The sequence below is a fragment of the Haliaeetus albicilla genome, chromosome 6 (genome assembly GCF_947461875.1).
Source record: "Haliaeetus albicilla chromosome 6, bHalAlb1.1, whole genome shotgun sequence".
Classification (NCBI taxonomy): Eukaryota; Metazoa; Chordata; class Aves; order Accipitriformes; family Accipitridae; genus Haliaeetus; species Haliaeetus albicilla.
This window is the reverse complement of record NC_091488.1, coordinates 36,620,295-36,645,249: the sequence shown is the minus strand read 5'-3', so window position 1 is coordinate 36,645,249 and position 24,955 is coordinate 36,620,295. Positions and strand designations below refer to the sequence as shown.

General features: G+C 39.5%; 1 protein-coding gene across 6 annotated transcripts; it reads right to left on the bottom strand.

The window, feature by feature from the left end:
* Nucleotides 1–306: 306 nt before the first annotated feature.
* CD47 (CD47 molecule) lies at nt 307–24,630 on the bottom strand. 6 transcript variants are annotated; one of them, XM_069785553.1, is made up of 12 exons: nt 24,474–24,630; nt 20,434–20,784; nt 19,023–19,070; nt 16,134–16,223; nt 12,777–12,878; nt 12,300–12,392; nt 11,657–11,752; nt 9,769–9,861; nt 8,287–8,318; nt 6,026–6,050; nt 5,341–5,370; nt 307–2,711 (listed from the first exon to the last, which is right to left on the bottom strand). In XM_069785553.1, exons 1-11 carry the CDS (start codon nt 24,517–24,519, stop codon nt 5,345–5,347), a joined length of 1,002 nt encoding a protein of 333 aa, XP_069641654.1. In that variant the 5' UTR covers nt 24,520–24,630; the 3' UTR covers nt 307–2,711; nt 5,341–5,344. The 6 variants fall into 6 exon arrangements, with proteins under 6 accessions (XP_069641654.1, XP_069641653.1, XP_069641659.1 ...); XM_069785552.1 differs by lacking the exon at nt 5,341–5,370 and having other exon boundaries at nt 307–2,713; XM_069785558.1 differs by lacking the exon at nt 6,026–6,050 and having other exon boundaries at nt 307–2,713; nt 5,343–5,370.
* Between the last annotated feature and the right edge of the window lie 325 nt (nt 24,631–24,955).

Sequence of the window (24,955 nt, the reverse complement as noted above, 5' to 3'; positions counted from 1 at the left end):
CCTCCCACAGCATACTTGGGTGACAACATTCGACGGCTGAAGTCAGTCAGCCCAATTCAAGTTGTTAGAGGGCAATCCACGTACTTTCTTCCCCAACTAGATGACTTTTTTAAGGAGAAACACCAAGATCTCCCAACCAAAACCATCTGCAGCAGCCTAAGCAACAGAGCCTGTTCCTGTATATCCAGTAAGTAATCTGGGGGGAGACAGAGGGTGTAAAAGCAGGGAGAAGAGCTTATGACTATGAATTCATGGAAGGAGTTACAGAAGTTCAGTGTGACAGCACCAAGAAAAACCTCTCACAAAAACAACTTAAAATGACTTTATTTTTTAAGTATATTAGCACAATATTTACAAAATTGTTTCATGTTTCATAAATAAAAACATTTTCTCAGGTAAAGACTATAGATCTATAGATATTTAAAATGTCTATATATTTATATACACACACACACATAAACTCACAAATGGAAGCATACAGTTATGAACAACTTTGGTTTTAAATTACTGGTGGGAAAGGGCTGCGTGTATCAATGACTTTTTAAAGTCTTGCTTTTAAATTTGTACCCACAAGAAATCCAGAGCAGAGCCCATAACACAACAACAGGAGGGTGGGTTTCTCCCATTTCTGGGGAATTGCTTCTGAAGCCTGTACAGGGCCACCGAGCTCCTCAGGTTTCAGCAATGCCTAGTAACAGCTCAGCCTCATCCCACAGTGACACAAACGGGTTCTACTGCAGTTTGCTTTACAGAAGTTAACATAAAGCTATCATACATAATGGTTTTTATAAGGCAGAATACCTCAAGAGAATTCCCATTGCTTTGTTTTTTATTCCTCAACTGCTCAACTTTCAACTTGCCAGAGGGAATCACTAGTTATAAACAGTGAGTTCTGCATGGTACTTAAATCAGGTAAATTCTTACACTGAATTGTTAATGGAGAGTAATCTCCTATCTTTAGGTAGAGATTGCTGTGATTACAGAAGAACCTGTATCAGAAGATTCCTATATAGGACCTCAAATATTATATGAATACTGCCACTGACAAACTTTAAGGTATGAAAGTAAATGTAAACCATACATGCTTCTTAAATGCTTTATCACATGAATAACCCTCTTCATTGTGGCCAGTTCCACTGATTTTAGTGAGGGCTGGACCATGGGTTGCTTTAAGTGGTTCAATCCTGCAGCCCTAGCAAGAGGACTGTTTATGAGAGTAAATATTGTAAAATCAGATACCTCAATTATATTTTGTTGAATTCTTGATGCAAGGTGTCTGCATCAAGGCTTGGAGCTCAACATGCAGAGACCTGAATCTCTGCAACATGCACCCACAACACGGATATGAACTCTAGTTTACAACATCCAACTCTGAGACTTGCCAAATGACTCGGAACCTTTAAAAACATGGATTTTATTACATTACTGTTTGGCAACAGCTTTCCAAACAAAGTTTTAAATTGTTACAAGGAGAAAACCATGTGTGCCTTTGAAATACATTACCTTAGTATGAATAGGAGACAGTGTCAAGATTTCTACAAAGTATACATAAAAGTCCAAGAGAAGCCAACTATATTGGAACAACTCTCAAAACAGTTGTAAAACGTGGTAAAATCTCATGGAATGTGCAAGTCCTAGAAAATTGATTTTTAACTGTACCACTTATATATATACACAGAAACAGAGCCTCCTCACTTCCCATCAGCTCCTCCTACTTACTTTCTATTTTATGTATTTGTGATGTAATGGCAGCATCACAAACTCGGGTCAGAAATTAAATAGCTCCTTCTTCCATTCAAGAAAACAGATTTTAAAACTCTGTCAAAAATACACTAAATAGGACAGCTCCTATTTTTATGAAGCATCCATGAGTTTTACAAATTCACTGAGTTAAGAAAACCTGAAATTGCTTCCAGTACCACACACTGTACAACATGAACATACAAAAGAACCACATTCAGCATGAAAATTACTAGCTGCTGTGCTCCAGAATTCCAGTGCTGAATTAGGCTCCAACAGCTGAGCAGTTTCTCATCAAAGAATGCGGAAGAGGCATGGAGAGCTTGCTCACTGGACTAAAATATCAGCCACCAGAGCATACATGGCTCCTGCCCATGGAGAGGAATACTACTGTTTCGTGGAATTAGGAGAACTCGACTAATAACTCAAGAGAGCTGGGAGTAAACTTTGTACTTATGCAACTTTGTGTATAAGCATTTTTTTTATAAAAGTTTCGCTGAATGTCAGAAAAGATGTATTTGTACAATCTCTACTTCCTGCTTGTATCATAGACATATGACCATACCTTGCCCATGCACACAAATAAAGAAAACAAGTCTGAATGGTATTGCAATCTTTGGGCTGAGCAGGCCCATTATCGAAGCAGTGACTAATGATAGTTTTTGAAAATAATACCACTAAGGATTACTGCAGGGAGACCCTGTAGTGGGCAAACAGTGCTTTTCATATTCTCACCCTCAACCATCCCATATATACCATAACAGAAGAAAATAAAGATCACATGTGGGCAAACACACATGTTCCTCGCTACAGCTGCTGTGACTATAAAATTACATCATTTATATCAAAAGCACTTTTGCCACACATGCAAAACAACTAGTTTCCTGAATTTCTTCTCGTCGAGTAGTGCATCTTCAAGGCCACGGTGTATCAACAACGGTGTACTTTTCACACATCACATAGCTCTGCAGGTCTGGGAATTATAAAAAAAAAAAAAGAAAAAGAAGAGAAGATCGTGGGAAGAGCAGCCTACCTAAGTTACAGCTTAAAAAAATGACTTTTTTTTTTTATTTCAAACTTTGAAAGCACGCTTAGTGCTGAAGTAATGCAAAAGAGCAGTACTAGCAGCAAGCGATGTTTCAGCCTCTCCACAGTGTCCAGAAAAGTGGACACTGTCTTCGAGCTACAGCTCATGAATTGGAATAAGCTGTAGCAGCTCCCAGACTTAGCTGTCTGACCCATCCTGCCTTTAGTTCTAATGCTGGTTTACTTTCACATGCTACGTTGTAAGCTGGTGTGCTTCAGCCTGACTCATCCCCCCTTCAGTGTGTGTATGAACTTTCAAGGTGCTTTGGGTTTGTGTGGCAGGGTTTTGGTAGCAGGGGATGGGCTGCAGGGGTGGCTGCTATGAGAAGCTGCTAGAAGCTTCCCCAGCTCCAATTTGGACCTGCCTCTAGCCAAGGCTGACCCCCATCAGCGATGCTGGTTGTGCCTCTGTGATGACATATTTAAGATAAGGTAGAAAGCAGGTAGAGCTCAAATGGTTCCTGCCTCCAGCTTGCGAGTCAGAGCCCTTGCTTTCGATCTGTAAAACCTTCTGTTATTTTTAGGAGCCATCTTTCAGGGCAGAAAAAGCAGACAGACTTCTAACCCTACCCTAAAAGTCAAAATGAAATGGGTAATTAGCAGCTTCTGTGCTTTTGGAAGCTCTACCTCAGCACTAGAAGAGGCAGGTTTTTATAAGCCTAAATGAGACCCAAGGAAACAGTCAACTTATTTAAAACTGGATCTCGAAGCAAAACTCTTGCTGGTTCTTCAGCAGTATGTGGTAACTGTATTGATCCCATCCTTATCTCCCTTCTGGTCGGTTCTGAATGCAACAGACTGGCAAATATCTGGTTGTTTCCTGATCTCAAACCACTGCCTTTGAAGAACAAGCAACAGCCACTTCTGAAGCAGGACCTACCTTCCACTCCTCCTACTTCAGATTATACTAAGTGGTGTACATTTTATCAATGCGTTTAGGAGACACCAATGCAGTTGTCCTTTGTACTGCCAAAGTGCTTGTGTTCCTATTGGTTTAGAAAATAATCCTTTGGCATATCTGGATGAATCATGCAGTAGTCTTAAGTAACATAAACCTAGCAGTACATGGTATTTGTAAGGAAGCCTGTTTTTAAAACCAGCTGATACACCTTCTTCCAATCAGGGCCAACTAGTACCTCATTTATTGTCACATTGTCAATTCATGCCTTCTAGAAGTGGCATGATATAAAGATATTTCAAGTAAACTAACAGATTTAGAGTGACCTTACTCTTAATCCTGACTAGCAAAATGTTGTCATTTGATGCAGGAGTACTGGGCTAAGGGTCTAGTGACACCTCATGACAAGCTTGCTCAGCTTCCAGGAAGAAACTAAGTACCAATAGCATCAAACAAGTGCTCTTTTATCCTACTCCCATGAAAAGGAAGTACAGCTTCTGAACAGAAAACAATCAGTAAAAGGCTTTTTTCATTTTCAAACCTGAGCATCTAATCTAAAATACAAGCTCTTCACTGAGAGCAATCTGGCCAGGCAAACTCTGTTACTCTTCTGACGGATATGAGCTGCAGGAACCAAGAATCTTCACAAACTTAGCTACCTGCTTTAGGTACCAGTTTGGGAATTTTGGGCCAAGTTAATACAGTCTCTCTCATTTCATGGCTTATTATAAATCAGGAGGAGTCTATTTACATGTAGTAGGTGTTGCAATCTTACAGGCTGTTATAAAATCAAAAATGACTAATCCCAGCATTGAGGACATTTCAAATCAGAAGAGATCTTAAGTTAGGCCAGGACACTGCAACATAAATCTTTGTTTACAGTATTTGGTAGATCTTTAAACATCAAGCATAATCAATGAGCAGAAGAGGCCACAGTGCACTTTAGATCTTAAAAGTTCAAAATTCAGGTTTGTCAAAAATATGCTGAAGTTAATTAAGCAGTTCTTAAATTTATTAAGATATGTTTCAGTTCTGTTCATTTTTAAACACTACTATCTGACCCTGAAAAATAATAAATGTATGAAATCTGATTGGAATACAAACAATCTAACAAAACCCAGAGAATTTAAATAACATCTAAAGGGGTAGAGGGGGAGAGAAAGTCTACTTTTAAACCACTTTCCTGTGAACTTCCATGGGAGATCACCAATTAAATACGTAGAGAAGGCTTAGTTATATCAACAACCTCCCCTCCCCCCCAACCAAATACAACAACCCACCACCAAGGAAACAGTCCATGCATCTTAAATACTATATAAACATAAAGCAAGCATACAAGCTATTTGACTTTCCACATTTGATCAGAAACATACTATTTAATAGTTCCCTGTCACTGACTCATCCTCTTCACTGTTTAGAAATACACATTCTTCCCCTATGTATGATACAGAAATTATGTATTCTTTCTTTTCAGTGAAATGTAATTTGAATAAGAACAGCATCTGCACTGAAACCTGTCCTCCAAGTTTCATCATATTAGCACTAGGTAACTCTAAACATCAAAATCCCCAGCTACATGTTAATTAAAATAAATAACTGGACATATATTTGGACTTACCATCATTCTAACATCACTCCTTTTGCATCTTTAAAAGCCAAACAAATAGATTAGTAATGAGCAAAGCAGCAAGAAATGCTTCAGAAATAATATTCAGATTAATTCTAAAATTCCAGTTAGAACTTGCTACTAGCCAGCATGCCAATTAGTGAACAGAATAGCAGAAAAAAAAAAAAAAAAAAATCAGAGTCATCCCTTTCTTACCATAGATTTCCCCCATCTTAAGCGCTACCAGAATTTCCCAACACCATGGAAGAGTTTCCCCAACCCAAAGAACTATCAAAAGAATAGAGTGCCAAGGATTGATTTTGCTATAATCCTAAGTATTTCATCAAGATAAATGCTTATGAAGAAGAATTAACAAGACCTGTCCCTCTTTTCCTCTTAAAAGTTGGACGTTTTGCAAAGCAAAGAGGGTGGATATAATATCCTGAGATACTAGATTTGTCCTAAAACAGTCAAACGATGCCACTGGCTAGCAAGCACAGTAGCGTAGAACAGGGAATCTGGAGCTGCAGGCATAATTTCATCAAGAGATCAAACTCTTACTGACTCACAGAGCCACGTAAGTTGACATACCGATCTGCCATCTCAGTGCTGTTGTACTGAGAACCAGAATTATTTTTTGACCTTTTTCCATAATTAATCCCTTAATTAGAAGATAAGCCTTGAATATCACCTACCATTTAGTGGTTCTTCTACAGCTTTCTGCAAAACATTTAAAAATACATATATGTATAAAAAGCCTTCATGTTTACTTTTGGCTCGCCACAGTTAAATTACTCTAATTGACATATACAGTAAGTAGTGATTCTACAAAAATGAAGAAAGCTGAATGTTAATAAAATTAATGACTAGAGTTCTGAAAAAAATTAAATAATCAATAACTGCATTCTCCAGCTTATGTTTTCCCCACTGTAATTTTTTCCTCAGATGAAATACCTCTAGGTGGCAGCAAAAGGCATGCAGATACTACTTTTAAGCTCTGAAACCTAACTGGTTATTTCTGTGATTTGATCAATGGTTAGTAATAAAACAGCATGACTAAAAAAAAAAAAGTAGCCAAGCAATCAAGTGTAATCTCCTCAAAAGGAAATACACCACAATTGTGCGTTTAGTCTGGTAGACAATCAGCAGAAACAACACACGCAATCTGCAGAAATGTTAAAAAAAAAAATCAGTAATTGGTTAAGATGGCAGAATTCAAGATATGCACCTTTTCCCTCTCACACTCGAAAATATTAAGTATCATTTTGTAAGCGTGCCCCAGCGTCAAAATGAAGCACTTGACTGATACCGAGTTTTCCATAGTCTTTAGATCGCACAGAATCAAAGTGTATTTTCAAAATCACTTCACACCTGTATATTGCCTCAAAGTACAGCAACATATGCTTTCCTTGATGGAAACAAGCAACATACTATAAACACACTTAGTTTTTCACTAGATCTTTCTGTAACTTCTGGAAGTCATGAGCACAAATTATTGTCACCTGAATTCCTCTGTATCTAACCCTCCACTAACTGCAGCCGCAAAAACCGTTATTTTTAGTGGCCAAGATTTCCAATGACCGCTAAGTTTTAAAAATTTCTTTAGATTTCATTCCTGTCTCCAATTCAGAGAGTAACATGGTGTTCACTACTACATAACTCTGGCTATTTATTTGTCAAATCCTTGCTGCAGTGTAAAACCACCTTGTGAAGAGAACAGCTCATAAGGAGAATGGAGTTCCACAAAGGATGTTATTTAGCACATGGGTTTCTATTTCAAAGCTTATTTACAACCAAAAACTAAGTTTTAAAAAAAATATATCTCCTCTTGCCCTGTTTGCTTCCGATCTACAAGTAAACATAAGCATATCAGATAAAGGCAAGATTGCGTTTTGAAAGAAGCATATCTGTAATACTTTTTTTTTTTTTTAAAAACGCCATGCACTTATATTCCTTCCCTAAGCAACACCAATCCTCTGAAATACTATTCCTAAAAATGAAAAACAGATAAGAAAAAGCAAAGAAAAAAAAAATCTCTGTTGTCCTATATTCAGTCAGCTCTCACACCCCACTGTTAGAAACCATCTTTCTTCAACAGCTGGGTCTCAGGCTGTAGACTGAAAAGGAGAGTATTTGCCATGCTCCCCTGTTACAAGGAAATTTTACTGGTATTATACAGTTGTGCCTCTTTACTTGCTTCTGCAGAACTCCAGAAATCAGGCAGTCTGTAGTCATGGATCACCAGAAAGCACTGCGTAAGTCTATGAAAATTACTGTTTTAGGAATGATTACTCTTGAAATCAAAAAAACTGACTGAAAAACCTTCCTTAAAACAACAAAGTGCTTTTCCATTTGTTCTGTGTTACCTAAAGACAGACACTCTGCTTCCAGATGGTCTCATGAAATTAAGGGGCATTATAGGAAAGTAAGGAAAGAAAAAAAAGATCCAAGGCTATAGCATCCGTATAGCTGGGAATTCAAGAGACTATTAAAGGGGTCTGGTGTAAAAGACCATAGGAAAAGAAAAAACGAAGCCTTTGTTATAAGCCACCTAGATGAAAAAAATCAACCGTATTTTGCACTGACCTTAATGAAAAAGTATTTTTATTAAGGTGAGCAAAAGGTCTTTATAAGTTCCTGTGAAAGAGTGCATTGTAAAAGAACACCAAAGTTCCCTTCACATCCACCACCTTTTTGTGACAGCCCTTGAAATTCCCATTTGGGCACAACAGTCAGAGCAGCCGCTACGTAAGGCTGCCACTTACAGTACTGTAGACACACTCAATAGGGACAATGAAGACCACCAACTCACTCAACATTAGACATCTGTTACACAGCCAGAACTTTTGCTTGCTACCAACCTGGTCTGAATTCGAACTAGTGAAGAAAGGTTCAGTATCTCACTACAATCCCCTGAGCCATCTAGTCACCCCAAATTTATTAATTTTAAGCTTACCCCTGGACGAGGATGATCTTTCATTCTGGAACCTAAAATAATTACAAAGAAGTGACCAGGCAGATGAATAAATGTCATCGTCAACTGAATAAAAATACCTATTGATAAAACTTGGAACAGAGTATCAACACACAAAACTGAAGCTTCCCCTAACCAAAACTACTTAATATGATGATCTGCAAATTCTTAAAGCCTCAAAGCACTCCTCTGTTTAGGAATTGAATAATCTTATCAGGTACAGTGTGTGAATTGTCTCACTTACACATTCAGTTCTAAAAATGAATTACACTACACACTATTCTTTGTGCTTATTTTGGTGTGCTGGATTCTACCCCAACAGTCACATTTGACTTCTTCAGCCAGCAAAATCAAACTACAAATGCAATATTTATGCAGACCATTAGCACACAGCATTGAAGTCAATAAAAATTACTTTTGTTGTTGTTGTTGAAAGGCTTGCTTCACCTCACATTTTTGACTCATCTTCACCTATCTCAGGTATCAAATATTAGGCATTCTGCCTTAATTTCTTCTTTAATAGAAATCCTCCCTGTTTCAGGGTCTATTATTTCTGGCCACGCCCACACTCAGTGTGCATATACTAAACCTGGAAGACTGCACAGTTCAGTGCAGACCAAGGACTGCGCTGACTGTACACATAAGCTTGAGTCTGGAAGCAATATATCCTCAATTGCATGGTTCTGCGTCCAAACTAACAAGCTGTTTGAAGAGCCTTGATGCACAGCTTTAAACAAATAAAGTCACTCTGCTCTCAGACCCAAGCTGTAAAGTCCACATGATGTTATGCTGTGGTGTGCCACCATTCCAATCACACAGCATTGCTATGTTTTTTGCTTATTTAGCAGGCCTGACTGGCTTTTACACCTTTAAACCTATCTTTTTGAGATCTGGGGAACAGACCAGTTTCTGAAACAGTATTGCTATTCTTTGCTCCTAGCTTTTAAAATAAAGCACAAGCAGGATTCACTAAAATGAAAGGTGTGCATTCAAATCGTTCATATTTTAATGCACCTCCAACCAGTGGAAATCACTAGGCGTATTTTGCTTTTTTAAATTCATATTTTGTCTGCACCATCCCATAACCCACTCCATAGAATCTCTGAAATCCTTTTGCTCTCTTCGTTCTAAGCTTCAGCTAGTCAACTGTGTAAATGCAGAGCTTAAACAGCAACATCTGTCCTACAGCTGAAACACTCTTACTTAAGAAACCTGGTTGTGTCCATCTCAAGACAGTTTATTATGATAAACTGTAAATTTCTTTACTCAAGATTCCCCACAGGCTCTATGAAACAAAGCCAATATATACAGACAACTTTTCAGTGATTTTTAAACTATGTAATTGTGAAATCACACCTTATGTTCAAATAAGCTGTGTCTGCCTCTGAATAGTACAATAGAGAAAATTGCTCTCCTGAATATTTAAGTGCTAAAAAAAAAGGCAGAATATTAGGTGCTACTTACCCATAATAAATACGTAAGCCAGACTAAGCAAATGTGCAATAGCCATAATAGCTAAGCCAGCAATCACAACAGACCCATGTAATGGAGGACAGGCTGTTAAAAACACGATAAAAGAAACTGCATCACCCAACACAAGTAAAAGCACAAACTTTTATTTTTGGATGTAACTGAATACTAAAATAAATAAGCCTGATAAAAACACACATGATTAATTAATCTTTCAAAGCTATCCCAGAACTACTTCTGCATCTTTTTCTGTATAGATTCTTTAATGATACAGAGGCATTTACCGATTTTATCCTGCTTAACTGTCCTATTCTACTACAGTTTAGCTATTCTACTGGCATTCACTGCAACTGACAACATTGTTTCATTAACTGTATTTTAAATTTAAACTTGTATCTTCAATCCCAATTGTTTTGAACTATAATTGCATTAGACCACAGAATACAATACTGTTACTGATAAAACAGAGTAAAAAAAGGGAAGAAGGGAGCAGAATATGAGGGTAGTTCTGAGGCAAATCCGCCAGAGATAACAGGAATGCTCCATGTTTACAGGGATATCACAGAGCGGGAACAGGCTATTACAACCTAACCACAGTTCACTACAGAAACTCCTTGTTGTCTGATTCTTGTTTCCACGGATTTGAAGTCATTGCAACTGTCTGTGAGCTCAACCTAGGATGAGCTATTTCTACTGACACTTAAGGGTCATTGAGCTAAACTTCCAGAGATACAGATAACATCTACCTTATGTGACCTGTGCAAAGGTCACCCTGAAAAACTAGGGAGCCTTTCATTTGAGAACGTTATAAAAACATGCTCCATTTTGCATTACTCTAGAGGATTAATGCTTTACCAGAAGTCTCCCACCAGTTTATTTTACTATTACATTTGACAACACTTAGGTGCCCCTTAGAAATACTTCTGTAAATACTAAACAATAAGCATAAAACTCAAATCACTGAAGGTCTGTCATTTCACTCAGATTAGACAAACCTTTAGAAACCACTTCAAGGAGAAACAGTTTTTCTTAAATCCCCAACCAAATAAACGATTAAAATTAAGACTGTCTCTATGAAACAATAAATCAGGGGTATAAAGTGCTTCTAATGAACACAAGTATGTATTCTACTACTAAATATACTGCCAAGGATGCCTAGTCCTAAATTCACCCTTTTCTCTGCTGTGGGGTTTTCTAGTGGGTGGAGGGGAAGGCAAGCAGAGGACAAAGGGAGGGTTAGAGGCAGGGATAAGGGGTATCACTGTGCGTAGTGTTTAGTTGGTGTTCCCTGACAACACTGACTGTTTCTCAGTGCTGAAACAGAATGCCAGCCACAACCAGACTTAAAACAGTCCAAGAACACGTCAACTTTACTGTCTCCATGTTTGCCTTCTTAGGCTGTTTCAATGGTATTTGTTTCTCAGCAACTTGGTTATCAGTTGCATCCAAGTGGAGATTAACAAAGAATTTCTGATTTATTCATTGAACATGAAAAAATTATTATGACTCTTAGTTTCTAAATACCCTAGGCCTCAGTAAGAACAACAATAATAAAGGTCAGTGTTGGTTTTAGGTGACTCTTTAGAGCACTAACTGTTGCAAAATTAAAACAATTTTTTTTTTTTTTTTAAGCAACTGTTCATAGAACACATGCTGGATATAGTCATACTAATGAAAATGATATGTAATACTGCCTTTGGGCTATTCTTCTTTCACCAGATAAAAGAGCATTAACACAGTAGTCCTAAAGTACATTTACAGAAGTTATTTGCTAACACTCAACATAGTGAAGCCACTTTCACAGCATTTTAGTGTTACAAAACAAACAAACATCAGGTCCTGACAAAAGTAAAGACACTTTTACAGAAGATAAATTGCTTACCTGAGACACACAGTGCAAAACCAACCACAGCAATTACATAACCAAGAATTTGCAAACCTATCAGAGCAAATGTTGCTTGCTGTAGACTCTCGAAAACTGGGAAAGACAGAAAGAGAAACAAAATTGTAGTTTTTAAAGTTTAACTACAGAGACACAAAAGCTAGATCATTCACATAAAGCTAGAAATCAGATTCTCCTGAATTCCAAGCTCAGCCAGCCAGTGTGATATCAAAACTCACAAGTGACTGCAAGTCATTCAGGGCTCTTGTATGTATACACACACAAAAAAAATTTATGTACATAAATAAAATTATAAATAAACCATGAGTAGAAAAAAATGAAACACACACATTCTGAGAGTTATTTATTCATCCAGTTCCAAGACCCAAGAAGAAAGAGCAGGAATCACTCGGACATCCTACCCTATATCTTGTTTTTCAAGCAGGTAACTTCTTCTCTGAAGCAACTTAGCCAAACACACACAGGTTAAACATTTTGTTTTGAGATACTAAGAAGGTCAGGAAGCCAGGGCCCTATCATAGCACCTATTTATAAAAATGAAAACAGTATATAGATTATGGGGGGGTGGAGCTCAGTTTTTCTATCAGTGTGTTCTCAAGCTAGTGAAGAAATAAATACTCACCAACTCCAAACATTAAGTATTGAAGTGGTACCAAAATCACAGCAGGGACTACGATTAGGCCAAGACCAGCTTGATTCTGTGCAGTATAGCCACCTGCAAACATTTGTATGGAAATTAGTAAAACAGAAATCCTTGACTGGAACAAAGCAACAAAAGTAAATTATTAGTTATCACCAAGCTTTTATGGTCCAGAAAAAATCCCACTGAAGCACCAGAAGTCACTCCCTAGCCCCTAATATTCATCCAAGGTAGCAGGACAGAAAATAGAAATAAATTTGGAGTCTGTATCTCCCTATGATCATCTGTAGGCCTGACAACCACAATGCTGTTTCTGTTGTATTCTGCAATTTCTTTTTTCCATTTTAAAATTAGCAGATGGCAATTAATAGGGGGTACTAACTTCAATACTACTGCATGGAAGAGATTCATTTGTGCTCTTATTCCCTTAAACTAGGAAGGCAATTTTAATACACTTACCTTGGACAAAAAGAACAGTGCCTACAACAGCAGCAACTGTGAAGATGAAACTTGCTACAAGAATGCCTGTTTTCTTCTGAGGTACAATTTCATATTTTAATGCTTAAATACAAAACAAAGAGAGACAGAGAGGAAAACAATCAGACATACAGATTCTTTCACTAAAATACACAGATTTTATGATTAGGACTGTTGTCCTAAACGAAGGAACAAACTACTAAAAATTTAGAACTATGTATACTACCAAGATTTTGGTTGTTTTCATTGTTTGACATGGTTAATATAGCTTACTCAAAAAAATGAAACCTGGCATTCTAGTCAAAATTCTTAATTCCACCTTCTACACATTTCAGGTGATATGTTATCAAAATTACTTTGGGACACAGTACACGTTAATTCAAGTGGATGCACTACTGACATTTAAATAACATTACAGTGAATTTGTTACCCAGGTGAGTGTCAGACAGGGATTTAGAAATCCCAGGTTTAATTCTCTTCTCCATGACACTGTGTGAGCTCAGATGTATCACCTCCATCCCCAAGGGAATAGGGTGATGTTCCCATCTCACCAGAATGCTTTGAGGATGAGTGGATAAGGGATGACCTGCATGTTCAGATGCCACAGACAAGACTAATTTTCAGTAAAACTGCACTGCTAAATAGTTGCCATCTCAGAAACGGTTGATTCCAGTGGAGGGTTTCAAAGCAACAGCACTTTAGTAGTCTTTGGAAAAGAAGGAACAATACAAATACAACGTCATAATAAGCTGTGTTTGTTACTGCCTTATACACTGCTAAAACTAAGACACAAAAAAAGGCAGCTCTTGCTCCAAGCTTGAAAATTCATATACCAACAACCTTGGTATATGTTGAAATTGGTAATCACAAACAGAGAACAAACAAATACTGTAAGTAACTTCAAAAAGAAGAACAAGGAGCATGTACAGAACTAACATCCCGCTTACATGCACTGCATTAGCACACCAAAAAAAATCATGAGAATACAGTAAATATTCTACAAGGTATGTATGACAAAATCTTTAATAGTACCTTATCTATGGAAGGGTTACAGAATACCTTCTCTCATAATTAAAACTCTATCTTTCATTATATTCACATTGCCTAACACAACAGGACCTCAGTCATACTCTCAAGTACTACTGTCATTTAAACCAAAAACTTATTTGGAATAGTAGTAATAGTAAAAACTTCCTGCATATCTGTAGTGGAAATTCATATATTTTTCACATTGTAAGTATGCTAAATAAGGAAAGCAAGACACAAACGCAAAAATAAGCAACTGATACACTATACTTAAATCCTAAAAGCCAATCCTGTAAGAAAAAAACACCCTACCCCAAACCAAGAAAAAAAAAGCAAACAAAAAAACACACAAACAACCCTCCACCCCCCAAAAAACCAAACCCACCACCCTCCCATAAAACACAAAACCAAGAAAACATATAGTGCCAAGTGTTACACAGAAAAATCAAGCCCAGTTTAACAAACTATTTGAAGGTATACTGCAGCATTGTGGGATTCACAGGTTAACTAAACCAGTGCAAATTAAAGGAAAAAAAACCCAAACAACAAAAACAGTAAGTACACCCACATTTATTAAGTTAGAGGTAGCACAATTACTTTTCCCCACAGAGGTCACAGACCTCACAATAAAGTGCGGAGATGCAAAAAAATCCAAGCAGGCTCGACTTACTCCTGTAAAATGACAGTGCTTCTCCATGGATGTATCCATGCCTATTTCAGGACAATTATTACTTTCCTATCAAAACGCTAAAAATGTTAAAAAAGTTCTGCTACAAATGCAAGGCAATGACAATTCCTGGACACATCAGACTCCTAAACCATTATAAACAATAATGAAAATCAGGAATCTAACAGTATGGAAATAAAATAATTAAAAATATATGTATTAGTTTTCAACCTCTGACCTCGGCTGGACCTTTGAAGAGTCACGTACCATTTTCCGAGGTTCATGAAAAAGTAATAAGAAAAATATATAGAGATGGTTGAATATGTATGTGATTATTATAAATCACTCTGAGTGCGATTTCTTTCCATTTCTTACGGACTCGACTCTTAAGCAGAATTTTTTTTTTTTTTTAATTTTTTAGAAGTCTACAAATTGAAAAAGGCTGAAAAAAACTCAAAGACTGATGTAACAAATTCCACCACAGGGAACCTTCTGAAAGACTAGGACATAAAACACACTCTACATTGCATAGATGTTAGACACCAGTGTATAAAGAACATCTAAGGGTGTCTGACACCGGTAAACGTATTGCCTCTAAAAACATTTAACAGAATAATTGACGTCAGTGTTAAATTCTAATTCAGCCAGTGCTAAAAGACCAATGAAGAATTTTACATTAAGAGAGCACCATCCTTCTCTAATATTGATTTTGTGACCATAAAATGAAACATCTTTCTCTTTCTAATGATTCAATAATGTCATGGCGAACCAACAGTGAAGAAAAGCTTCCTTGTTCTAACCAATGACAGCAGACATTATCAATTATACCCCACAAAAATTACACACATGCAAAAAAGCTCATCATTTGCAACAATACTGGCAGCAGAAACATCACCACATGGTAGACTAGCTGTTAACACAGACCCTTTAGGCTGCACATCATACCTTTGTCCATGAAGAAATACAGCTGCTAAAAATCTTAACCCCAGAAAGCAACCCCTGGCCTCCAAGCAAATAGAGCAGACTGGCCCAGATCCTACTGCTTAGGGCTAAACCCCCTATGACAGCGTGCCTGCATTTACACTGCATGACTGTAGCATTATATGGCACACTGAAGCCCCAAAACACGCATCTTTTTGATGAGGTCATGTTTTCAGTTCAAAGGTCCCAAACTCTGCAAATGCTACGGCAGACTAGTGTTTTCGTAGCTGGATGCCAAAAATGTGTATGTCCTGAAAGAGTGCAGGGCTCACTGAAAAGGAAATGGAAGACGATGCAGCGCAGAAGAGCGTAGCTTGTTGTGCTCTTATTGACCAAGCCTGTAAATAACAGTGCTTATTAGGAACTATCTTGAGAACTATATAGGAGTTAACTCTCTCCTGGTGGTAACTGTTCATGCCAAAAGCAAGCCCAGAAACAAAAGTATGTAACAGCGTGGATGATCAGGAGAGGATTCCAGAGCAAACCAAACACCAAGTTAGTTGACAAAGCAGATGTACCACCTCTCTGTGTATTATCTGGATCAATTCTACCACACATCTTTTAGATATAAGGACCATCTTTCATCTTACACAGATGCCTTTGCGCACACAAGTGATTTTTAGAACAAATCAATAATTACAAAGAGTTAAAGAGTCAATACTTACCAATAACACTTAACTGAGCCGAACACAAAATAATAACTAAGAACAGCAACGCTATGATGATAGCCCTTTCCACTAGAAGAAACCATGATCCTAGAGAATAAACAAAGAAAAATGGCAGAAAGAAAACAAAAACTGAGGTTATTAGCTTTACATTTATTGCTCCTTTTAGACTATGCTCTAGATTACTCAATACTGTATGTAATAGTTAACATTAAGAGTATAATAGGTTAAGAAAACTATGATTTATACCTATGTATTTTTCACTCTGATCTTATATGTGACAATCTTTTTTCAGTATTTCTAGTTACCCTAACATTTTCCAAACTGGAGGTCTTAACCTCCACTGGAGCAGAGGATATGTTTACGCTATTGTCTGATAGTACAAGCTAGTTAGCTTGTGGAACTACAAACAGCACAGTAGATCAGAAAAACAGTGTATTTAGGCTAAGCAGGAAAGACAGGAAAAGTTCAATTTAGTGCCTCCCCAGCTATCCTATTCTACCTCCAACTGCTGTGATCCCTGAAGAAATCCAGATGTGTGATAAGGAATACAGGAACTAACTTAAATGAGAAGGAAACAGTACTTTGTTAATTTCAGAAATGACACATTTTCCTTTAGGTCTTCCCACCATCATCCATTTAGCCTTTTTTCCCTGCCTGCATCTTGGATGCCTTAGGCTGTTCAGTCACTCGTGCTGTAAGACCATGTAAGCCACCTTCCAACATAAAATTCTGAAAATATCTCCACTGAACTAGAAAATGCAGTTGATTCTTGCATCTCTGCTTGTAACTTCATTTAGACTCGCTCAGTGGAATCCAAAGCCTCCATTTCTTACATTATACTTGCCACCATCCCTCTGCTCGCACGCTTGCTTCCAAAGAAATTTCTAATCTTCATTTAGATGCATATTCCTTGCACTTACTCTCCATATTTAAAAGCTGCATCTGCAGCTCCAGAAGCATGGAATTAAGTAGCAATACCTCACAACTTTCAAAGTCAAGTAAATGCCTTGAGGACAGTTTTAAATCCACAAATTCCCCTCTTCCCCCTCCCCTCCCTGGGCAAGGGGTGACAGAAGAAGCTACTGTGGTTATAACATAAATACAAAGGAAATCACAACATACACTTGTCCTGGTTTCGGCTAGGATAGAGTTCTTTTTCTCTAAGACTAAATTACTAAGAATAATAATTTTCTTCTTAGTAGCTGGTACAGTGTGTTTTGGATTTAGTGTGAGAATAACGTTGGTAACACCCTGATGTTTTAGCTGTTGCTAAGTAGTGCTTATCCTAAGGTGAGGATTCTTCAGTTTCCCATGCTCTGCCGGCAAGCAGGTGCACAGGAAGCTGGGAGGGAGCATGGCCAGGACAGCTGACCCAAACTAGCCAAAGGTATATTCCATACCATAGAATGTCATGCTCAGTTTATAACTGGGTGGAGTTGGCTGGGAGGGGCAGATGGCAAGCGACTGCATTGTGGATCACTTGTCTTTTTTTGGGTTTGGGTTTTTTTGTTTGAATATTCCTTTTTTAATTATTATTATTGGTGGTGGTGTTCTATTTTATTTTACTGTAGTTATTAAATTGTTATTATCTCAACCCACAAGTTTTACCTTTTTTTTTTTTTTTCCTTTCTCTGATTCTCCTCCCCATCCCACTAGGAAGGGGGAGGAGTGAGTGAGCAGTTGCGTGGTGCTTAGTTGCTGGCTGGGGTTAAACAACGACAATACTAAAGGCAGAGAAATGGAGGAGTATCTGCCAGCTTCCTTATCGCCAAAATGAGCCTAAATTAATTAATTGTTTAAAGGAAGGCTTTTTGCTTCATTTGCATTTTCAAAAAAGCAACTAATATTGAACAGTAACTTCAATGCACAGTTGCCATTCTCCAGATAAGCCAAATCCTACAGGCAAATCACAGTAATGCTGTTCAATGTCACTGAGAATTATTAATGAACTGAAAGTATCTGCAAGCAGAGACTCTAAAGCAGCTTCACTTCCTCTAGCATTTCCAGATGACACTACCAGGTATTACAAATAGAAAAAAAGCAGCCATAAAGCCTGGTATCTGCTAGGACTTCAGCATGCAACATGGAACCACATACGGTCCAGTCTCAAGAGTCTGAAAACACTTCCTGTATGGAAATGCTTGCAATGCCGCTGGTACATGCAACGTGCAAATAAGGGAAACAGCTGAACACATTTTCCTGGTAACACATTTCCCTTACTCTGGTGCTTTATAGCAATAAAGTAAACTACTGGTGAAAAGTACTATTCTGAGAGCCAATATAAGGAAGTCAGTTCCAAACTAACAGGAGAGACTTCCAGACAAGGGAGAGGGAAAAAGAGGAAAGAGGGGAGGGAGAGGGAAAAAGAGGAAAAGAAAAGAAAAAGGGGAAACTTTACAGTCACTCTCCTGTGAAGATAACTGATCAGGAAAGAGTGTGCCCCAAGATGAGGGCACTGGCACAGAAATCTTGCTCACTCTGCTACCCACTTCCTAGATGAATCCAGGAACTCTGTAAAGTGAGATGGAGAATAGCTGGCTCTTATAAGACTATCTTTGGAAAAGCATCAACTGGAACATATTGGAAGTGACAGCATGAATTCATTGCTCAGAAATGACAGAGTGAAGACTGGTACAGGATTTCCATTATTCACCAACCCTTTTCAAAACCAACTTGCCACACTTTCTTCTATTAGCTTATTATCTCAAGAGTCTCTTTAGAACACTGAGGAACAAACAACAAAAAAATATGCAGAAAAATTTAAAGAGAGAACAAGTGACTGTTTTACCTTCAGCTAAGCCCTCAAACATTATGACTAAGTTTTACATTTTCTAGCATATACCCTCAAACCTAATGTGACCTCTGAACTATAAGTTCTTCACCAACCACATTTTTCCTTTGATGTTGGGGTATTTTCCTCGCCGCAACTGACAACTAGAAAATGAAATTAGAAAAATTACATCAGTTTCCTGCTTTGTAGTCTTTATACCACTTTCAAAATTCTAAACACATAGAAAGTAAAAATAAAACAGTAAAACTTGCAAATGGTACTTGATTCTATTACATCCTCCTCTTCTAGAGCTTAACACTGAATGGCAAACACAGTCCAAAAATGTTGAGTAAGGAAGAAGCTATAAGAGAAGGAAGAAAACTGCCTATACCTTTTCCCCTGTTTTTGCAGTGTTCTAAGAACCGAATGATTTTGTAGCACCCTCACTCTTTCAGCGGCTGCGCCCCTCTGAATCCATTTCAAGATCACATTGTTTTGCAGTGTATATAGTTAACTTAATAATTAGACCCAACTGTGAATTACACAGATGTCTGCAGCAGGACACAAGTAACATCTGTTTGAGCTTCATAATGTTAATGACAAATTCAAAAACTAATAGGAAAAACATTCTAGGACAATTCTACAGTGCACAGGTAAGACTCCATGTGCTACGCATATGTAACATATTCAGTGCTTCTGAGAAGCTTTCCAGAAGCAAGAAGCAAGTCTCCTGTGCAGAACAGATAAACAATACACACATACGTTCAGTGAAACTGTCCCTTCTGCAGAATACTAGACAGACTACACACGTACAGCAGATCCCATTATTCAATAGCTGAGGCGCTAGAGCACATGGGCTGCGTCTGACAAGATAAGGTAAAATGGCTCACTAAATGAGAAATTCATCACTTAGTCACCATTATTTTAAACACTGTCTTCTGAGGACAACATTTAATGCTAGATAACTGTAACAAGTTACCATCTAGTAGTAGCATTTTCAACCTCACTGGAAAACTGCATGCCTTCAGATCAAGTTTTAGAGCTCTTATACAGAACTTCCATTAGTTCTATCTGTAATTTTTCCAGCATAGCTAAAGACTGCAAGATGCAATTCTTCACAGAAAAGATCTCTGCAGTCACTGTGATGGATGTATACATCTCAGTATTACAAAGATATTAGGAATACGTTTCAGTGTGTAATGCAAAAACATGAGGATGCTGAAAATATCACCAACTATATAATCTAAAAGATGTGGGAAAGCACAGATTTTAATATATTAGACAAGTGATCTTCAGACATTATTACAGAATGAAAAAATGTGTTCAGATCTTTCCCACAGAAGCACTCCCCTATAACTTAATCCAAAATAACTCATATTAGCATTCAAGTTAGAAGGCATGGGTGCTACATTTTTTGTATTTTCAATTTAAAGTAATACATTGTCATACTCATGATTTTTCTCTTTCCCATAAGATTTTGCTTGTTTTCTCTCCCAACAGGTTCTAAAACAACGGCAGACAACTCACCTGAGTGCTTTCTAAGTTCAAATCTTGTTTCTCCTTCTCTGTTTGATTCTGTTACTTCACAACTGTAATTTCCAACATCTGCTTCTGCGCTGTTAAGCATTAGAGAGGCAATACCCTTGGGTAAATCCGCCCGAGATAACAAGTTAGCTGACGGAACCGCTGGATCTCTGAAAAACTCCTGTCTTGCTCCATCAAAAGAAAAAATTACTTTTCCTTGTTTTTTCCATGTAACAAACATGACATTTGCATCGTTCTCCTTTAGATTAGTCACATAGCAAGGTAACACGACAGTTTTATTACAGTCAGTTTTTTCAACAACATCTGTCACACTAAATATCAACTGGGCAGAACCTAGAAAGAAAAATGAAAATTAACACGTTCAGAATTATTTCTTAATATATAAGAGAAGAAAGAAAAAAGAATTACAACATGTGACTTGGGAAAACAAAGCAAACTCTCCCACGAAAACACAAAATAGAACCATGCTTTAAGGGAGTAACAAAAGAAGGAAAAAAGGCATCATTACTATTCTATCACAGCCCCTCTACACAGACTTAGCCATTCTCACATCCATTTAATGTTCGGATACCATAACATGTCATAAATTAAAAGTAATAAAACTTTGGGCTGCCACTTCCTTGAGACACTTCCCCTAAAATGCCATATGCAGAAATACTGCATTAAGGCTTGGTTTCTGCAAAGCATACACTAACATTAATCACAGGCTGTCCCACTGATGTTCATATTTTTGCTGCTGATCACACAGGTATCTTAAAACATAGGTCCAGGCATCAGCTCCACACAACTATCCTTTACAGTTCATCAAGGACACAGAGAAAAAATTCTACTTTTATACTTTTGAGAGAAGGCAGGCAGGGCAGCTTAGTCAAAGGTTTGTTATGTGTTCCTTCTTATCTCTGAAGGTGGAGCCAAATGCCCATAGGTTTAGACAGTTTCTTGCAAATTCTCTTTTCCTTTCCGATGAAGGAGGTGCACACACAATACTATATATTAAATAAGATTATTACTTACTTTGTATTTGAGTGTATACACAAGAGAATTGAAAATGGATAATTTGTAACAATAAACAACCTGTGCTGTAAATCATTGTGATTAATGCTAATAACAATTATCATTCAATGCAGGTAATGAAAAAATCACCATAACGCAGGACTATCTTATCACTGCTGGTTTTTACCATTTCCCTCCCACGTTGCACCACAGTTTTAAAACAGACAGTAGTACTGACTGACCACTGTTTCAAGAAAGACCTAAATCCTATGCTGAGATTTTATTGGAAATGAAGATCTATTCATCAGTTCCTGAGAACACCGAAAATTATAATATCAGTATTTAAATTACACCAGGAACCAGAAGAGGTTAATTAAACTAGCTTGACTGCAAAATACGAAGGCTTTGAATCTTTTATGTTCTTTATCTTTCCTTGTTTGTGTGAAATTGTAACTTAGTTTAATAGCTGTCATAATAGCCATTGCTCTCCCAAGTCCCAGTGGAATGACTCATTCAAAATGCTTGACTATATCACCTGAGGAAACCAAATATGGGAAAAGATATGTACTGTAAAACAAGACCACAACCCATAATACTGTAAGCACACAGACTTACAAACTGGAGTAGCTCCACTGACTTCAGAGGAACCACTGGTATTCACATGTATAAACCAGTTTGGAATTGTGATATGTATTTGATTACTAAATTCAGTTAGGGGAAATGGAGGGGGGGGGGATCAATAAAAGTTGTGTCACTTTTTGCAGTAGCCCTTTTTTTTCAAAGCAAGAGTCTCAGATCAAATTTAAAAAGCACTGATCTTTGAAACATTGCTTTAATATTCTCACACAAGTCACTGGATTACTACTGAATATCAAAAGCTTATAATAAGCAGAGTCTATATGTATTATGCATGACAGCACTTTACAACGAAGAAAGAATTATACTCTGGTTTACTCATTGTGTTGCATTTTTAAACTGTACCTCGAAAAATAAAAGTAACAAAAGCAGAACAAAAGGAAACTGTACCCAAACCTGAAACTACGCCCTAATAAAAAATAAATACACACAATTAAAAGCTGTAGTGCTTCAGTAGTTCTTCACGAAATAAATTTCACATGTTTTATTTTAACCCCACCTCACAATAAAAGGTTTCTGAGTGTGTGGTTGTTGGGGTTTGGTGTTTTTCCTCCTTTAGAGCTAGCACATTTACATTTCGTAGGAAGAATTATTCACCACTGTCTCCATTTCACTGAGAAAGGTAATCTTCAACTAAAGGAAGCAACTATACTTCCAAATATTTACCAAAGCAAATAAACCCACCGTCTTGAAGGAATTAAAATAAATTGATCACAATTTTCTCCCTAGTATTAGCATAGGCTGGTAGGGAGCTGTAAATTACTGATTCCAGAGGTTTGCTGTTGTGTAGTCTATGAGAGCTGGCATATTTTGCCTGAAGCCAATTAAGAAGTACTCATGTGAACGGCTCCACCAGCAGAGTGCTGGGGAAATAACAAGCAGGCTGCAGACAGGCACCAGCAGAAGCACACAGACAAATACTTGGGTTTTGTCCTCTGCAAATCTGACTGCTTTAGTAGAAGAGGCAGCGTAGCTGCTATCTCGCTAAAGGGAACCTGACTGCTTACTACAGGTATTTCCACTATCAACTTCCGACATTCTTCTTGTGGTACGAGGAAGTCATCAGAACCCTTTGGCAATAGTTCCCAGCTTCTGTAGGCAGTAGACTACTAGGTGGGCTCCTAGCCTCAAACTTTTTCATGGATTATCAGCTCAGAGATGTCACATTAAGGTGACAATTTTAGAGCCTTATACTAAGCATTTTGGGGGGCCTCCTTCTGAAGAATATGCAGTGGCGAAGCTGCCACAGAAAGGTTGTTTCAAATGATATATGCAGTGCAAATTTGGGAATAGAGCTCATTATGGTAAAATTGGCTAAACTTGGTAGTTGCACCTGATGGACACCCGCATTTCTCACTGACTACAAAACATGCTAGGGCACTCAGCATTTAAGGCAGTTTACTGCTAACTCAGGTCAGACATGAAGTTAGGTACCAGCTTTGAATACGCAGGTTTAGATGTGCTACTTACTGACAGAACAATCTATCATTTGCACCTCAGTGAAAGCGCTGTAATTTTTTTTAACGCTCCCTCCCCCCACCAAGTTTCTTCTCGAGGCACAGAAAAATAAGAAGTTAGATTGCGAGATGTCACTTACACATCAGCAACACCCAAACTTTTTGTAACATCAAGAAATGCCGTCAACCCTAGAAACTGAACACCAAACCATCATTTTGACCACCGCTGTTTCTCCGAGACAGCACATTAAGCTAAGCCGCTCTAACGCTACGAGGCACAAGAAGACGAGGAGCTTTGCGCTGCTCACGGCGTCCCTCCTCTCCCCCGCAACTTCTGCAAGAAACAACCCACCCCCAAACCCGGGGAGGACGAGGAAAGCGGCAAGGCGGAGGGCTGGAAGACCACCCCCTCCCCTCGCCCGCCCCAGCGGGTGGCAAGCTACAGCTAAGCAGACCGCAGTCCCCCACGCCCCCGCTGCCACCGCGGCCGCTCGGCGGTCACCGGCCACAGCCGGGAGCTCCGGGCAGGGGCGGTGCGAGCCTGCACGCCGAGCGGAGGGAGCTGCCACCCCCCCACCCCCCGCAACCGCGGCGGCAGGGCGGGCTGGTGCCGCTCCGCTCCGCTCGCCCCGCGGGACCGGCCGCCTCGCGCCTCGGCCCGCCCCGCCCCGCGTCCCCCCCCGCCGCCGCCAAGGCGACACCCGCCCCTCCCTTCCCCGCGCGCCCAACGGCTGCGCGGGCCAGGAAAGGCGGCGGCTCCGGCCTCCTTCCCTCACACCCCCCTCGCCCCCCGGGGCCTCGCCTCTACCAGAGCCCCTTGGCAGGCGGTGGGGGGGCGGACGGTGTCTCGGGCCCAGCTGCCGCGGGCCCAGCCGCGGGGGCCGGACAGACGCGGGGAATGGAGAGAGAGAGAGAGAGAGGGCGGCGAGAACTCACCGGCGCCCACGGCGCTGAGCAGCACCCAAGCGGCCAGCGGCCACATGGCGGAGCGGCGGCGGGGAGCGCGGCCAAGGCAGCCCGACGGCCTCCGGAGCTGGTCGCCGCAACGGGCGGCTCGGCGGAGGGGGGGGCGGGGCAAGGCGGGGCGCCCGGGGGCGGAGGGGGCCTCCCGCCGCCGCTGATTGGCTGCTGGCCCTGCTCCTCGCCCCCGCCGCGCCGTGACGGCGAGGCCCGCCTGGCGGCGGCCGTTAACCGCCTGGCTCCCTGCCCCCGCGCACGGCCGTTCCCGGCAGCGCGGGGTGTCGCCGCGGGCCGGGGCGCAGGGGACGAGGTCGGCGCCAGGGGCAGGGAGCTGGCCCCGCTTTCCTTCCCCCTCCCGGGGAGACCAGAGCGGCCGGCGGGAATGGCTTCCACAGAGCTCGGGTTTGGGCGTTTTTCAGTGGTTCTGCGGGCACGCGTTCCTTGGCCGCTTGAGCGCT

Coding starts and splice junctions, on each gene's coding strand:
- CD47 (XM_069785552.1), bottom strand. CDS start 24,519: ATGTGGCCGCTGGCCGCTTGGGTGCTGCTCAGCGCCGTGGGCGCCG. Junction 19,071..20,433: donor TGAACTTAGAAAGCACTCAG/GTGAGTTGTCTG, acceptor TTCATTTTCTAG/TTGTCAGTTGCGGCGAGGAA. Junction 2,714..6,025: donor TGTAGAAGAACCACTAAATG/GTAGGTGATATT, acceptor TATAATTCCCAG/ACCTGCAGAGCTATGTGATG.